This window comes from Homarus americanus, unplaced genomic scaffold, assembly GCF_018991925.1.
Source record: "Homarus americanus isolate GMGI-L3 unplaced genomic scaffold, GMGI_Hamer_2.0 scaffold32583, whole genome shotgun sequence".
Lineage (NCBI taxonomy): Eukaryota > Metazoa > Arthropoda > Malacostraca > Decapoda > Nephropidae > Homarus > Homarus americanus.
In genome coordinates, this window is record NW_024713129.1 from 21,002,848 (window position 1) to 21,021,006 (window position 18,159).

Sequence of the window (18,159 nt, forward strand, 5' to 3'; positions counted from 1 at the left end):
CACAGGCAGCCCCCCACCCACCTCGCGCAGTCCGGCACTACAACAAAATTCAGCCCATAAGAGCCCGCACCGATAGATATAAGAATAGCACCATCCCATCTATTGTTAAAATAATAAACAACTCCTGATTTATGTACTGTACAGCCCTGTAAATATATTTAATGCATATCTATCGTTATGTCTAAATCAAATGCAAGTCTGTAAATTTTCAGCCACCGGCTGCAACTCTATTAATAAACCGTTTATTATTATTATTATTTATTTTTACACACACACACACACAAACACACACACACACACACACACACACACACACTTATTTCCCGGTGATTCAATTTGTTATTCCTAAATATATTTTCCACATTAGCTAAACCACGTTGCTCCAGCGAACCATATTAAGTTGCTTATAAAGATAGGAAAGATTCCCTCCACAGCGTGTACAGAGGAAGTCAACAAGGATTTGCTCTCTTGGCGATCTCTATCTTTCATTTTTTTCATAACATCTAAGTTCCTATACTCCGTTATGGTATGTATACGACTACTAAGACACTACATATAATAATTGTAATTTGTACTCTGTACCTATGAACATATCGTGTCTGGTCTCTCCCGAAAGAAATATCTTTTAATAATCTATGGATTTAATCCCAGGTGAGACGATATAAGAGGTCTCTTGACTACGATGATGAATATGACAAGGTGAAGTTTCTTGATCATTAGTGGGTACCACCACTGGTTGAGTAAGTTTGGGAGAATCTTCGCCTCAGAGAAGAGAAAAAAGATCGTTCATGGAAAATTGAGATTATTTACCCTGATCTCTGGGCAGATATTGTCTTTCACTAGCTGGGTCCCCGCTAGCCGCTAGGTCACCCGCACCTCCCTACCAAATTTTTGTTCACTCTTCAAAACTCTGGAAATGCATTTGACTCTTTCTCACTGTTTACATATTGTTTTGTTGTTGTTTTTCTCGTGAAACTGTCTCGTTCTTGTAAATATGTCTCATTCTTTTATTTGTAACTCCGGGAATGCAGTACTTGCAAACACGTGATCATGAAATTTCTTTTGTAATATACCAGCAACAAGATCTCGCCAGACAAAATTCGATTGTTAGACAGAACTGTTTGTGCTGCACCACCTAACTTCCCTTGATTTAGAGACCAAAATATCACTACGGAATTTCCTGTTAGTTTAAAAAAAGTTCGTTGTTATAAACGAAGGACAAGAGTAGATAGAAGAATTAAGGTGTGTGAGCGGGTACTGTATTGTTGTTTTATATGTAACACTAACCTTGTAGATACAGAAGACTCAGGTATAAGCCTCTGGTGCTACACCGCAGTTGTTGGTAACTTCTCGTAGTACCATATCATGCTGACTATTATTCAAGTAGGTTTTGGTGGTGAGAGGCAGTACTGCTACACAGATTATTCTATGATCATAGTTCACGAAGGGAAGAAACACAAGACGTCTTGGTAATTACAAAGGCCTCCTATGATTAGTAGTGAATATAATTCATGATGTAACAATATTTGTATTGAATGTTGTCGCTCGGCCCACTCTGTCGACCACTACATATAAGTGTAATTATACAATAGGTTACAAGATCAGTTTTTATAGGCATTAAAACCTAAAATAAATAAAACGATGATCTATGAAAATGGCGTAAATGATCAGCGACATCGCCGCTAACCAGCAACGAATTAAAACTTCCGCCCGCGCACCGTCACGTACTCTCTGAGGAGCTCCGTAAGTGTCTACCAAGCAGTAATTGGGAACCTGGATGTTAATCGATTTGCGGATCGTATTCTAGGGTAATGGTTAGCCAGTGCAGTTGGCGGGTTTTCCGGTCTTCTCGGGCTATTCCTTGACACTGGGTCATGCAGCTCGTTAACTCAGGGTGTGGTTGTTGTGTTGGCGACAGCTTCTACACCTTAAACAAATTTACGCCTAGGTGGCCCTTGGGCCGGCTATCTTTGTTACTCGAGGGGCAGCCATTATAAAGTATGTATTACATTCGAGAAGATCTCTTAAAGTGAGCCCTGAAGGCAGTTCTCTCCTCCCCAACCCAGTAGAGTGGACTCTTCCACAATAAGTTGAGAGTACTTCACTATCACCAGAGTACCTCCACCAACACGTAGGCCGTGATGCCCTGCACACTTTAAACACCGTGATAAGTAATCTAGTGAGAGACAAGGGTGGTACAGCCTCACCTTCTCACTATCGTTGATGTGGAGGAGTGTTATCATCCAAGAATGCAATGAAGCCCTACCTCCCCCTGCCTCCCTCTACGTCTCTCCAACCTCCCTACTACCTCCACCCCCTATAACCTGCTCCCTTGCTTCCCACCTACCTCCCCCCTACCATCTCTCTACCTCCCCCTTACCTCCTTCCCACCTCTCCCCTACCTCCCAGATGCTTCACCATTATATTATGATTGTGGTCGAGTGTGAAGCCTCTTACTGATAACTTTCTATTTAATCCACTAACAAACAACCCCCACCATTTCTATTTTGGTATTCATGTTATTATTGCCACCATCCATAAAATATTCGAAAATATAAAAACAAAATACCAATATCTTAGCCCGCAAAATTCTTTAGATTTATTGAATATATCGATTTTTTTTACTCGAGGTGTGACGTCATCCTCGTCAGCTATAACACCGATGCTAACCTAAATTAATGAGTAAATCTGTTTCAACAAGTTACAAATAAAAGAATAAACCTAAAGAAAATTCACGCATTATTAACGCTCCCCCAACACACACACACACACACACACACACACACACACACACACACACACACACACACACACACACTTGAGTAGTTGCCAGACGCCACTTTTTGCAACAATTATATTTTATGAAAAAGGTGAAGAAATATTTAATATGATTTATTATCACTGTATAAATTGTTGTTAAAAGTTTATCATATCTTATCCAAATTATCTACAAGGAGTTGAGAACGAAGTTATAAAGGGTACTTAAAAATGCATCAGTGACATCTTCCTTTCCCGTCCTCTCCCAAGTGACGTCATTAGATCTGGCTAGATTTCACACTTCCAAATCAATTAAAAAACTTTGTATTTCATAATATTTTTGAAGTGAAAATATCATCGTTATCATTTTAGTATGAAGATGATGAAGTGCGAATATGATAAATAAACCACATTTTCTGTGCTAAAACCTAATATGCCGTCCACAGTTCCCTTGGGCAATGCCGGGCGCTTGAGACGCGTCAGTCTAATTTTGAAACACGAGCGATGCCTTAACCAGTATAGCTCGTCTGAAGGTTACCTCAAGGCAATTTGTTTATGAGTAAATAATAAGATCATGGAAAAATAACTAACTTCATACGTTTGGTTAGACTCGACTACGTGACGTACACCCGAACATTACACTCCTAGTTAAAAGTATTGGACTTCTGAAAATTATCAAATTCGTCCACATAGTTTAGGGACTCAATGACCCTGTCAAGTTGCAAGAAAATTTGCGTAACTCTTCAAGACTTACAGTACAGTACAGTGTTCACACGAGGTAATGACCATAGACCAGGTGACGTAAGTGACTCCATATCCCGTGGATTTGTTAAGTTAATGATGACTGATGTAAATAGCTGGTGGCATTGTTTTCTCTTCTTAAAATAAACATATAAAGTAGATCGACTCTTTAATTTACCTAATGACCATCTCACCGATCGGATGCAAACCTTGCCCGTGAATCGTTACCATAAAGAACTAGTGATATGCGTCAAAAGTTTACCATGTGAACCTTGCCACATGTTGATAAAACTTACCGAGTTTGTTCCAAGCTCGCAAACCAGTTCTCGAGTTATTTGGGGAAACTCACACTCAGACAAATAGAGTGGACCGACAAAAAATTACCCTCCCTGCGGTAGTGGCCAAGGAAAGTGAGACATTCTTATCTCCTGCCGGGTGTTTCGACCTAAAAGAGGTTGTATAGGGCCAGGTGCCGTGCCGCGTGTGTCCGCCAAATATTCTCACGCATGACTAATTCGATGACCCTGAAACTTAATACTTACACTCTACACAACATCCCAAATTGCTAAATACAGAAGAAAACCCACAAAATGACTCTTTTTTTTTTAAGTTTCCTATATCATATGACAAGAGATAGGTACCTACTTTTTTTATAGTAACCAGCAAATGATCGTTTGCAGTTCTCACGTGATGGCGACTCATGATTAATAATTACAGACATTATCTTTGTGTACGTGGTTAATGATACATGATACATCCTTCCCTGCCTTCATGGGTCAGCCAAGTCAAAATCTCAACGGTCATTTTAAACTCCTGGTCAGTTTACTGTGTGTGAGGCGGGGGTTGTAGGTGCTGCCTCTATCCCCGGTACGAGAGGCCTTTTAGCTACCTTCTCCAGACTGTTGATATTTGACTGTTTTTAATTTCTCACTTTACTTATGGAGAGACTGAGGTTTTCGTGGGTCCTTCAGGCTGTCTGGTGAGTGTCAGTTTGTTATGTCCACGATCGTGATATCACAGTTGTGTCAGAGTGAGAGCTGGACAGGTTATCTACACTTAGGCGCCAGCTGCCTCCCTCGTCCACAACTTTACTACTTAAGTTAAACACGATAGAGGATATCACCGATAACAAATACAGAGGAATATGATAGCGTTATTTACTGAATATGAGTCACGACAAAGAGAAGAACTGTCACCATGAAAGAATCATCACGTGTTACTCCTAAGAATGATAACGTCATCAGGGGTGTGAGTGACGCTATTGCCTGACTCTTGTGTGATGACTCTTGTGTAATGAGTTATGTATAGTGACTTATGTATAGTGACTTGTGTGATGATTGGTGTGTGATGAATGATGTGTGATGTCTGATGTGTAGTGACTAGTGTGATGACTGATGTGAAGTGACTTGAGTAATGACTGTTGCGTGATGACTCTTGTGTAGTGACTTGTGTGATGACTGTTGTATGATGAATGATGTGTGGTGACTGATGTGTAGTGACTTGTGAGATGACTGTTGTATGGTGACTGATGTATAGTGACTTATGTGATGACTTGTGTGATTACTGATGTGTAGTGACTTGTGTGATGACTGATGTGTAGTGACTTGTGTGATGACTGAGGTGTAGTTACTTGTGTGATGACAGAAGTATGGTGAGTGATAGTGAAAGAAGCTGCTGACTGTACTATCTGATGACTGACGTATGATGACTTATGTGATGACAGAAGTATGGATAAAGTAAAAATTAAAACATAGAATTTATAAAGAAAAACTCACTTTTGTTTGGATGTGTCCCGAAAGCCTTTAGCGAAGGGGTTACTGTCGATTTTTAATCTTGTAATCTGTAAAGTGAAAACTAAAGGAATTCCAATTTTTTTATCAGAATTTTTTACCTTACATTGACATCAGAATTAATCAAGTGGTTTGATGCTTATTTATGATGTCATGTTAGGATGATAATGATAATAAAAATAATCAAAAAAATATTAACAATGATAAAATTTGTAAATAGTAATGATAATGAGTGAAACGTTAAAGACAGAATTGCAACTTTATTTATTTTTATTGATTTTTAATATGTTCGCTAATGATGCGTTTGTTTGAGTACAGAGAACAAATCCAGTGAGGGGAAAGGGAAGCAGGGAAGCAGGGAGGGAGGGAAGCAGGGAAGCAGGGAGGGAGGGAAGCAGGGAGGGAGGGAGGACTGTCAATGTAAAAACTTACTAAAACTGTTTCCAATAACCATAGGAACTTATTATTGGCAACGTCTATCATGCCAAGTCTATTAGTGGTCCACACATCCATAACTTGGAGAGTAATCATGGAAGTGAGGAACTGTAGAGGATCCAGAACTACTACTTTGAAGAGGTGGATGAGAATGAGGGAACTGGAGAAACTGGTCCTAGATTAAACAGAAAAAAAGGGGGAATTTATCCACAGAAGTCTTAGTTTTAAGTCAGTTGTACATACTTGAGCAGGAACTGGGTATTTAGAGGAAAAGACATATTTAACTAGTGATGAGTTCCTTTGATGCGTGAGTGAGGGAGGGGGGGGGGGCATTGTATGTTAACCAAGAGAATAGAAGGGAATTTGTCGCAGCAGGAGGCAGGTGGGTCAGGGAGGGTGATGGTGGCAGAGAAACACTTGTCCATCACCTCACACTTCAGATAACTGATAAACACATTGCCCCCGGGAGAACTACTGACACTCTCCTCTTGTATACTCTGTTGTGCCTGTGTTGGTGTTATTTATTCCACGTTGTCATAATTTACCTGAAAACTTCTCTTTCGATGATCGATTATATGGCAGGGACACTGGTTCTCCCAACAGCTCGGGCGACTTGATGATAGTGTGTAATTAGCCTAACATGAAGAGTGAGGACTGTTCGACTTTATGTAAACACAAACTCGCGAAGTCGAATTGAAATTCAACATGCCCACGTGAGGGACCATCTCTATAGAGGTATATTATTTCTATACAGTATTACTTTCAGATAAAATCTACTTAACCCAAAAGAGATTATCACATTTTTATGACTAAATAACATCGAAGATGGATAAAAATCGAACTAATGGCAATGTACTGTAATATAATGTAGTCACCACTGGAGACTGATTCATGTCATCGTTTTCTTGAACTCGTAAAAAGCTGTGTTGTACTTAAGCGAACCGTCACAGTGGCAACACTTGGTGAATTTTGGCCCAAAATACACCAAAAGCTATCACGTGGACCTTGCACCTGTTGGTCAAATCCACCAAGTTAAGTACAAATCCGCGAACCCCTTCTCGAGTATTTTGAGGGACAGACAGACAGACAGTCAGACAGACAGACAGGACCGAGAACACTGCCCTACCGTGCAATTACTGATAGGGTAATAAGGGTCAAGTCAACTATATCTGGCACAATCTTACACTTACGTTACGAGCCAAGACTCACGATGGCTGGGAAACATGTGATAACTGTGAAAGTTACAGTAAGTGGCCATCACGCACCCACCTGTTGGTTCTGATAGGCGGTGACGGTGATGAAGGTTGTCTCAGGGAAGGACGCATGGTGGGCGTGTCGTGGGTCCGTCAGCCGTGGTAGATCGGCCCAGGATGATCCTACGCTCACCTCCTGCACCCACAACCTCGGTCGGTACTTCTGCATTGAGTGGAGGATAATCTGTCGGAGAGGAAAACCAAGGGTGTAGTCGAGTAGCTGGTGAACTGAATGTTTTAATTATGGTAAAATACACGTCAAGGGAGTCACCTGTGTGTAGAAAGTGAGGTATGTACTGTATGTCACTAATACAGGTGAGGTAAGGCTGAGGTAAATGTTGAGGTCCCAGTAACACATGGCACTGTTGACAATAAGGGACGTGTGTATGGAAGAGAACCCAATGCGAGGTTTATCCACAGCAGAAGCCATCAGGTTTGAGGGCGCTCAGTTTTGGAGTTCCCGATTGGAGTGAAGGATTAGGTTCCTTCCTTAAACATCAGCCCTTGTGCACCCACTATTGAATAAATACACTATCGAGAGAGTTTGTTGATGGTGGAAAAAAACCCTTGAGGAGGACTAACATGCTGGAATAACCCATTTAGTTGTCAAGTATTGTTATGTATCGAGATCAACCCCTGTCTTACCGCTCAAGAAATAACTCGTGTACTTATAAAGAAATGAAGTATTAATATGTTAAAAATTAAATTATAATAAAGGGTGTGGAAAGAGTGGTAGAAAATCTTAAAAAAATAAATAGGTAAATAATCGTCCACAAAAGGTTAAACTTTCATCCTCAACAGATAAAGTCATTGACCTAAAAAACTTAAGCTATTGAGTATTTTTTTGTGTGTGTGGGAAGGGGTGGGGGGTAGATTGGTCCTATTGCTTATTTAAACATTTTGGTCATCCTAACAAACACACCCAGTTACAGATGATGAGTTATACGACAAAATAAATGGCCTCGATTGTGATTCGGCTTTATCATATTTTACGAGGATGCTGCAGTTGGCTCAGGTAGACAAGGCCAGACGTGTTGACAGACCTAAACATACAGGAGTTGTTGGTCTGAGTTCTGTTATCTTTGTTCTACCTCAGTGACATAACTAACCGTGACACCATAACTATTCCTGATGTAGATCACCCAGACATGTGTCACTACCTGATCAACACCTCCGAATAAGTTAGTCAATGTCTTTAAACTTTCTGAGACAGACCACAGGCAGAGGATCACGCTAGTAGTGACCACGCCATATGACCAAGTGATAATTTAATCAGATTTTAGAGTATAAGGTATTTGACAGTGGATTCAAGAGACATGATTGTCTTTTCCGGGCCGCGTGGAGACAACACACTGTATACTAAGCCTTCCGTAAGATAGGATACAGCATGGCCGGCACTGCACTCAACCATCTCCATTTCCTCAACTTGCAAAATTAGGTGGGAGAGCACCCGAAATGGAGCCAGTGACTTAGGAAAGGAGGCGAGCATTGTATTCACTCGGCCGCCGCACTACCATCGGATATTTATAGGTATACTAAATGATCTCTGAACCTAACATTTACAGCTACTTGAACCGACCATCTTAAAATTGAATTAAAAACACTTATCATTGAATGACGACCCCAAATTCCACATGTATCCCCTAAACATCACATTTATGACTGAGTTTACTGATGTTCTGCGACACACTTAAGAGAATTCTCCCCTCCCCGCCTGAGATGACGTGAGTTTCACTGAACACTCTTGTATTAGACTAAAAATCCAGGAATTTCTCTTTTTTTTAGATGAGTCTCTCGTGATTCTCTCGATTTCCGGAGATATAAGACACAGCAGTGATAATTTCTGCTACAATTCATTCAGGAAGGACTGACCAGATGATCACGATCGTCAGCCATCCATAAGGTTAAGCAACTCGTTAGTATCGCTTTTCCCTATCGAGTCGAGGAGGAGTAGCCAGCCTTCACGTCACTCATCCTAACCCTTATCATCTTCAAGGTATCAGATAACTTGTTAAATAGTCAGTATTCAGAGTACGACAAAAACTCCAAGGTTTGTGTGAGTGTTCAGGTGACAAAACATTCTCTTTATCAATCCCAGCCCGGAGAGAGAAAGAGGCCATTGGTTTAGTGTGTGTGTGTGTGTGTGTGTGTGTGTGTGTGTGTGTGTGTGTGTGTGTGTGTGTGTGTGTGGACAACAAATCTAAAAACAAATGTTACCATAATTTTATAGATGAATTGAATAACCCAAAAGGTCGAAGATTAAACTTAAAGATTAAAAGTTTATTACCACAGTGAAGATCCATAGTAGCGTACCATGTTTCCAAACTATTACTTGTAACATTTGTTGTAAGAGTTTTGGTCGGTTACAAGACGGGAGAAGCGTGAAGGCATTATCGAGATGTTTATATAAACTGACAACATGTATTCAGGCCAAAGTTGTTATCTGGTGGGTAGCGTACAGGTATTATCAGGTAAGCAGACTGTCTATCACACACACACCTCATAGGGAGAGACACCTGCCCTTGTTAATTTTAAAGAAGGGCCTCCTCATCTTAATCAAGGAGGGAATCTAGCAGCTCTGTGGACCTTGAGGGGACCAGCAGGCACGACTCCCTCCCCCATGGATGCATCAGACACATCGTGGTTCAGCCTTAACATAATCCATCACAATAACGAGATTTTACAGTTGGATAATTCCTAAAAGAAAAAAAAAATGTCAATTATAGTACAGTCGGCGGGTATGGACAAAGACGTGTTATCTGGCGTTATCTTTAAGTATCTATCTTATCTGTCGTCTTCATCGGCGGCGCCTCTCATCCTAGCTCGTCTGACATCAATGGGGGGTGGTGGGAGGGGGTCCAATAGATAACATGTCAGGTTGGCACTCATCACGCTCACCTACAGATAATGGGCCAACAAAACACGTCACTCCCTCGAGATGTACACAAGACTATCACTAACATCTTCATACCACACATCACATATTGGCCTTGCCTCCCAGAAAGTTAATATATATAAATATAAATATAATATGTTGATAATATACATGAGAGATATGCCAGGGGTCATTGTTGAAGTGGTCGTGCTGTGGGAGCTTGATAAGAGAGCGATAGTTTCAGGAGGTAAAGCGTCTTGCCTACATCATGTCAACACACCTCCACCGTCGCCTACACATAATAATAATAATGGTTGCCCTTCGTGTAAAGAGGATGGCCGGCTCAAGGGCCACCTAGGCGTGAATTTGTTTAAGGTGTAGAAGCTGTCGCCAACAGAACAACCAGAGTATTAAAGGAATGTAAGGATGAGCTTAGTCTGCCCTTAGCAAAGTTGTTTAACATGTCATTAAAAATAGGTGTGGTACCAGAATCCTGGAGGATAGCGAATGTAATACCGATTTTCAAGAAGGGGGATAGATCACTATCCTCTAACTACCGTCCAATCAGTCTAACATCAATAGTAGGTAAATTCCTAGAATCAATTATTTCAAACTGGAGAAGCACAAGTTGATCAATGATTCCCAGCATGGCTTCACAAGCGTGCGTTCTTGTCTAACTAATCTATTAACATTCTTTTCATCAGTTTTCGAATCGGTGGACGAGGAGCACAATTATGATGTGGTATATCTCGACTTTAACAAAGCCTTCGACAGAGTCCCCCACGAAAGACTAATTCGAAAGGTAGAAGCGCATGGCATCAAAGGTAATATCCTTAAATGGATTCGGGCGTGGTTACGAGACAGGAAACAGCGAGTGAGCATAAATGGCACTAAATCGCATTGGAGCAACGTCACTAGTGGAGTTCCCCAAGGCTCAGTACTTGGACCATTATTATTTATTATATACATAAACGACATAGATATCGGCATAGACAGCAACATAAGTAAATTTGCTGATGACACTAAAATGGGACGTGTAATTAAATCTGACGAGGACTCTGCAAAACTACAGGAAGATCTAAAAAAATTTTTCGAATGGTCAGAAAAATGGCAGATGAAATTCAATGTGGACAAATGTAAAGTACTCATTATAGGAGATGCAAACAGGGAAACCAGTTACCAGATGAACAACGATGCCATTGTGGAATCCGACTGCGAGAGAGATTTAGGAGTAATGATAAGTAGGAATCTTAAGCCAAATAAACAATGTGTTTTTGCTCGTAACAAGGCTAATAAAGTACTTGGGTTCATACAAAGGAGTGTTAGTTACAAGACTAGCGAGGTCATCTTAAAATTATATCTAGCGCTTGTGAGACATCACCTGGATTACGCAGTTCAGTTCTGGTCACCGTATTACAGAATGACAAGACTAATCCCGGGCATTAGGAACCTTGAATACAGAGACAGGTTAAAGCATCTTAATTTGCACTCCCTTGAGAGACGTAAACTGAGGGGCGACATGATAGAGGTGTATAAATGGAAGTCAGGGTTAAACAAAGGGGACATTACAAAGGTACTCAAGCTATCCAACCAGGAGCGAACTCGTAACAATGGTTTTAAATTAGACAAATTTAGATTTCAGTGTGAAATAGGTAAACACTGGTTTGGAAACAGAGTAGTGGATGAATGGAATAAGTTACCAAATATCATCCTTAACTCGAATACGCTGGATAACTTCAAACATAGGTTGGGTGCTTATATGAGCAATAGGGGTTGGGTATAAACAGGACTGCCCAGTATGGATCAATAGGCCCGCTGCAGTTTCCTCCATTCTTATGTTCTTATGTTCTAACCACACCCTGAGTTAGCGAGCTGCATGACCCAGTGTCAAGGAATAGTCCGAGAAGACCTGACAACTCACCTATTGCTCTGGCTAACATCCAGGTTCCCAATTACTGCTGGGTAGACAGAGGCAAATGACGTAATGAAACTTGCCCATAGTTTCACCCTGCCCGGGGATTAAGCCCGGGTCTGCTCGATTGCGAGGCGAGCATGCTGACCATTACGCCACAGGTCACCTTCAACCACCTTCTGAACAAGCACATATAATTTTTTTAATGTGTTTCAAGGGTCAGAGAAAAGCCTTGTGATTAGATAATAAACATATACAATATTTATTAGGTTTAGTAATTTTAAAACCTTATACATGTTGATTTATTTTTTCTGTTTAGGAGTTGAGTATAAATAATGGGTGGGAATTATGGTTCGTGTAGCGGTTAACTGAGTGAGGATTTGTGATGATGCTCTCACCACTATCACACCCTCACTATCACACCTCTCACTATCACACCTCTCACTATCACACCTCTCACTATCACACCTCTCACTCTCACACTCTCACTATCACACCTCTCACTATCACACCTCTCACCTCACCCTCACCATCACACCCTCCCCACTCTCACCTCCTCCACCTCACCTCACCACACCTCCTCACTCTCACACCCCACCTCACACCTCACCACCTCACCTCCACCCCCACCTCACACCACCTCACCACTACCCCACCTCCCACCTCACCTCTCACCCCACTTTCACCCCCCCACCTCACCCTCACCATCACACCCCTCACCATCTCACTCTCACCATCACACCTCCCCACTCACACCCTCACCTCACACCTCTCACCCTCTCACACTCCTCACCATCACACTCACCACCTCACCCACTCTCACCCCTCACCTCACAGCCCTCACTCACCTCACTCACACCTCACCTCACACCCTCACTCTCACACCCCACCTCCACCCTCACCATCCTCACCATCACACCCTCACCATCACACCTCTCTCTCATCACACCTCACTCACACCCTCACACTCTCACACCCTCATCACACCCTCACCATCACACCTTCACATCACACACCTCACTCCACCATCACACCACTATCCACACTCCTCACCCCCACTCACCTCCCCACCTCTCCACCCTCACTCATCACTCAACCCTCACTCACACCCCCACATCACACTCACCTCACACCCTCACTCTCACACTCACCATCACACCCTCACCTCACACACTCACACCCTCACTCTCACCCACACACCCTCTCCCACCCTCTCACACCACCCTTTCACACTCTCACACCCTCAAGCACCTCACTCTCACACCTTACACCCTCTCACTCTACACCTCACTCTCACACCTTATTTTACACCCTCACTCCACCCTCACCACACCCTCACCCAGCACCCCTCTCTCACACCCTTATTTTCACACCTCTCACTCACACACTCTCATTATCACACACCTCATTTTCACACCTCTCACTCACCCTCCCTCACACCCCTCACACCTCCCACTCTCACACCCCACCTCTACTCTCACCTCACACCCCACCTACCCTCATCACACCCTCCCTCCACCCCTCACTCTCACACCTCACTCACACCCCACTCTCACACCCTCACCTCACACCCCCACTCACACCTCACTCACACCTCACTCTCACACCCTTACACACCCTCACCTCACACCCTCACTCACACCCTTATTTTCACCCTCACCTCACACCCTCACCATCACACCCTCACTCTCACACCCCTCACACCCTTACTCACACCCTCACTCTCACACCCCACCCTCACCTCACACCCTCACCTCACACCTCACTCACACCCTCACACCTCTCACTCACCCCTCACCTCACACCCTTATTTTCACACTCTCACCCTCACACCCTCACTCACACTCACACCCTCACTCTCACACCTCACTCTCACACCCTATTTTCACACACTCACACCCCTCACACCCCCACCTCACCTCACACCCTCTCACACCCCTTACCTCATTTCACACCCTCACTCACACCTCTACACCTCACTCACACCTCACCTCACACCCTCACCCTCCACCCCTTACTTTCACACCCTCACTCACTCTCACACCTCACCTCATTTTCACACCCTCACTCACACTCCACCTCACTCTCACCTTTTCACACTTTATGTTTCTCACTACCCTCACTCACTCTTACACCCTCACTCCTACACCCTCACTCTCACACCCTCACTCTCACACCCTCACTATCACACCCTCACTATCACACCTCTCACTCTCACAAGCCCAAACTCTCACACTCACAAGCTCACTCGTATATCCAAACAGTCTTATATAGTTTTACCATTGGTCAAAGTTTACAACTGGTCAAAGTTTACTACTATTCAAGGTTTACTAATAATCAAAGTTTATCTCAATAGCATAACTATTTTTTTTTTTCTGGATAAAACGTGATCGAGAAGATAACACTCTAATGCCCCGAGTCACTTTAATATTATCTCTCCTGAGTTTAGGTTTAAAGTCTGCGGTATTTACGTGTATTGTGGTTATCAGGAGAGCATTATATGTATGTTCCCTCAGCTGATAGCAAAGTTGGTAACGCCGTCGACGATAACGATAAACTCAAGGTGTAGAAAGTGTTTTGCCCTGAACACTATAAGGATGAAAACAGCGAGGGTACGATAAGAGAATCTTTACTTAGTGACAACTGTATCAAAGCTGAAGATACGGGCGTCTTTGGGTTGGCGGAACCTTACTCTGACCTGCTACTATGGCGCCTCTCTTTATCTATTTCTTTTTATGTCTCTGTATTTCTATCTCTACCTTTTTAATCATGTTAAGAAGCATGAAACACACTGACTGCACCGAAGAGAAAAGAAGAATGCAGTGAAGACCGAGGTTACTAAACCGAGATATTTGGTTCAAGTGTTTACAGGTCGGTGTGTTCCCCGATGGTAAAGATCACGATAATTAGTCAACATAACAACCAGGAAAAAATGTCACTGAAGATTTTTATTTGATGTAATTTTTTATTTCAAGAATCATAAAACCTTACACCACCAGATGTGTGTTAGAATGTGTGTGTGTGTGTGTGTGTGTGTGTGTGTGTGTGTGTGTGTGTGTGTGTGTGTAGAACGTTGTTTCATCTTCTCAAGAGATAACAACACTTCAAACGCAGTACACCACACTGTCCCTCCTGCACCACACTATATGTATAACTCATCGAAATTTCACAGCATCCTACTTTATTCACTTATAATAATACTTTCTGAATCAAATTACTACAACAGTATTCCACTGACCTTACACCTTAACTATCTATGATGAAAAAGTCATTAGTTCAGCTTGTGGGCAACACTACTCACCAATAACTGAACACCCGAACATCCAAGTAGCATCTAGATCGCCTTTAATATCACATGGTCTCTCGGTAATGTTTACATATGTTTTGAACACCATTAACCTAAACTTACCTTATACCTGTACAAATTACAGGTACACGGAACAAAGGTTGCTTCCACCAGAGCGATCCCATACAAATGATGCGAGGTGAGGCGATAAACAGTAAAAACACAACGCTGGATAATTGTAGAGACGAAGTGTACAGATACTATACTATACTATACTACACTATACTATACTATACTATACAATTACGTGTCCAGAACCTACAATCAATTATCAGTTTTTCGCGAAACAATTTCAATAACATCATTCGGGAGCCAAATTTACAAGGTATCCTGTGATGTTGTGAAAAGGTCTTATGAATTTTCTAAAGTATCGTAATTTTTCCTGTCTGGTTCATCATACGAGGGATGTTGCTACTATATACCCAGATAGCTGAGGAGTCAAATGATAGCTTTCTTAACATTGACGACCCAAACAAAAAATAATAATTTCCAGCGTAACATAACGTGGCTGTTGAGTGAGAGAAATAGTGAATATTGTCAACAGAATATTGCAACAAGAAGAAATTAATGACAAGAGAAGATAGACAGGATAAATTTAGAGGAGAAACTGAACGGGAACTGTAAGTCGAAGAGAAGAGAAGAAGAATATATGTAAAACAATGAAAAGGCAGAACAAAAGGTCATTTTTATCAGATACAGACTAAAGTGATGTATCAGGTGATAATATACAAAAGAGTTGATAATAAGATATGAACCTCAAAGCCTCCACCAGGTATGCCAACCTCCACCATCTTGAAAGAAAGACACGATGACAGGCGGAGAGAATATTATTTTTAAGAATTACGCAACACTGAAGGTCTTAGAGAAGGTGACAAGTGATGGGGGATGAGTTTGGTGTGTTCCACATCAGCCTGACAATGATATTTCCTTTCCTGTACTTCCCACAAGACAACTGAACACCAGGGAGCCCAGCCGGGTTCTTCATACAGGTAGCGAGATCAGAATCATTTTGCAACTAAGAAGTGTCGACACGGTGATGATATTTAGAGTTCTTGGGGGATGTATCGACTTAGCACGAGTAATGTTCAGCTTAATGCCTCACTTACTCAAAAACAAGTGGAGGGTGTAGGTGTGGATGTTGGAGGTGTGCAAGGTGTAGGTGTGGAGGCTGAAGATGTACTAGGTGTAGGTGTGCAGGGTAGAGGTGAAGGGGGGACAGGGTAAGAGAAGAGTGTGATACACCCTGATAGCAGACAGCGTCGATACGAGAATTATCAACTGAGAGACGGTCATCACCCGTGGGCTGAGAGTGTGAACCACATCGGCGCCGAGTTCTTCCTGATACTGATACACAGACACACTATCTGGACGTGATGGTAACTCGATATTGGGGGTAATTAAGCATAATATCACTGATAAAGGTAATTGCTGCCCTGAGACACTGGTTGCTCTGGTACCTGAACCAGATATTGTGCTTTATTCTGTAGGTCATCACCGACTGACTGAAAACAATGGCATTTGCTAAAGATGATACAATAGAGAGAAAAGATATATCCATGTGTGTCTTGAGTGCTTAAGAGAGAGAATGTGTGTGTGTGTGTGTGTGTGTGTGTGTGTGTGTGTGTGTGTGTGTGTGTGTGTGTGTGTGTGTGTGTGTGTGTGTGTGTGTGTGTGTGTGTGTGTGTGTGTGTGTGTGTGTGTGTGTGTGTGTGTGTGTGTGTGTGTGTGTGTGTGTGTGTGTGTGTGTGTGTAGCTCGTTGAGATGTTCCATAATATGTTTCCTGTTAAAGTGTTCTACTGTAGTAAGATCTAAGGAGCTCCTCGTCCCCGTAGTGCAACAGAATGCTTTGGACAACATGATATAATTAAAAGATCTTGTCCATCTTTAAATTAACAAGTTCTCTTTCCTTCGCTGAAGTATTCATACCTCCATAATCTATTACTGTTTATCTCACTTTCCATCAACCACCAGTGTGAGTCTCTGACGTTAATGAAAGACAATGTTTGTCTATAAAAAAACCCCAGTATTATCACCTGGTTTCAAAGATTTGGAAATCAATTCTTGCTTCTACTTTAAAGTGAAGTGGTCTTTCTGCTCTCAGCCTCTGTTACTTATCTGTAAGTCATTGTTCACTTATATCCTGTAAGTGTGATTTATGAAGGCAATATATATTTTGTACAATTTCTCTCAGAAAAATATCTTTCACGCATCTTACTGAATTTATATAAATAACAACAACTAACAGACGACTAAATAGCAAATTGTCACATTCAGAGCAGTTGTTATACACGTTAGGTCAAGTCACCCAAGGCTTGTTCTGTCAAAGGTCAAGTAGACAATACCACCAGCACGGCGGCGTATCTCTGGTTACAGTTATGACAGCTATCTGGGGTCAACCAGGAGGAGCAATATGATCATAAACCAGTTAAGTTTGACTACTTATTACGCCCTTGACGCTCCTGGCCTGAAGAGTGTTATCTTGTGGTGGCGATAACCGGCCTCTGGATTGTTAAACTGGGTCTGGTGCCATCTTCGTCACCAGCGGCTGACCTGACGAGGCTGTTGGCAGGTGGTGAGCAGGGAGTGAGTGTGGGAGGGAGTGGGGTGGGGGGTGGGGGGGCCAGGGGTCCAGGTGTGAGGGGTGAGACGTACCCACCTCGGGGGTGTGTGGGAAAAACATGTGTTGTCGGGTGTTGTAAGATAGTGGCCCAGTCTGTGTGGAGCCGCGCTGAGAACTTCGATATCTTGGCCATCGACCTGCAGTGTGGCAACCGAACTGTAATATGGCCACCGACACGTAAGCTGGCCACCAATCAGCATTTGTGGCCACAGTACAAAGTGCGATCACTAGATAGCATTGTAGTTAACCGTTAGCAGCGTGGCCACCATCCTGTAGTACACTGAGCCAGCAATGTGATGACCTAATAGCAGTATGGCCAATGTTCCGCCAAAATCAAACTTAAAATTGGTGTGGCCCTCACTAAGAGTGTGGCCATATATCGTGGTGGTAGCGCTAACCTAAGTCACATGTCAGATACTTGTACAAGGA

At 42.4% G+C, this 18,159-nt stretch overlaps 1 protein-coding gene across 1 annotated transcript in view; it reads right to left on the reverse strand.

Annotated features, from left to right (window-relative positions):
- Positions 1-18,159, reverse strand: part of LOC121869171 (T-box transcription factor TBX22-like) — a 33,118-nt gene that overhangs the window by 1,224 nt on the left and 13,735 nt on the right. Inside the window, exons 7-8 of the mRNA XM_042370384.1 lie at positions 6,993-7,160; positions 5,274-5,338 (exon numbers count right to left, since the gene is read on the reverse strand). Of these exons, the coding sequence (XP_042226318.1) occupies positions 5,274-5,338; positions 6,993-7,160 (233 nt within the window). The remainder of the gene's footprint in view (positions 1-5,273; positions 5,339-6,992; positions 7,161-18,159) is intronic.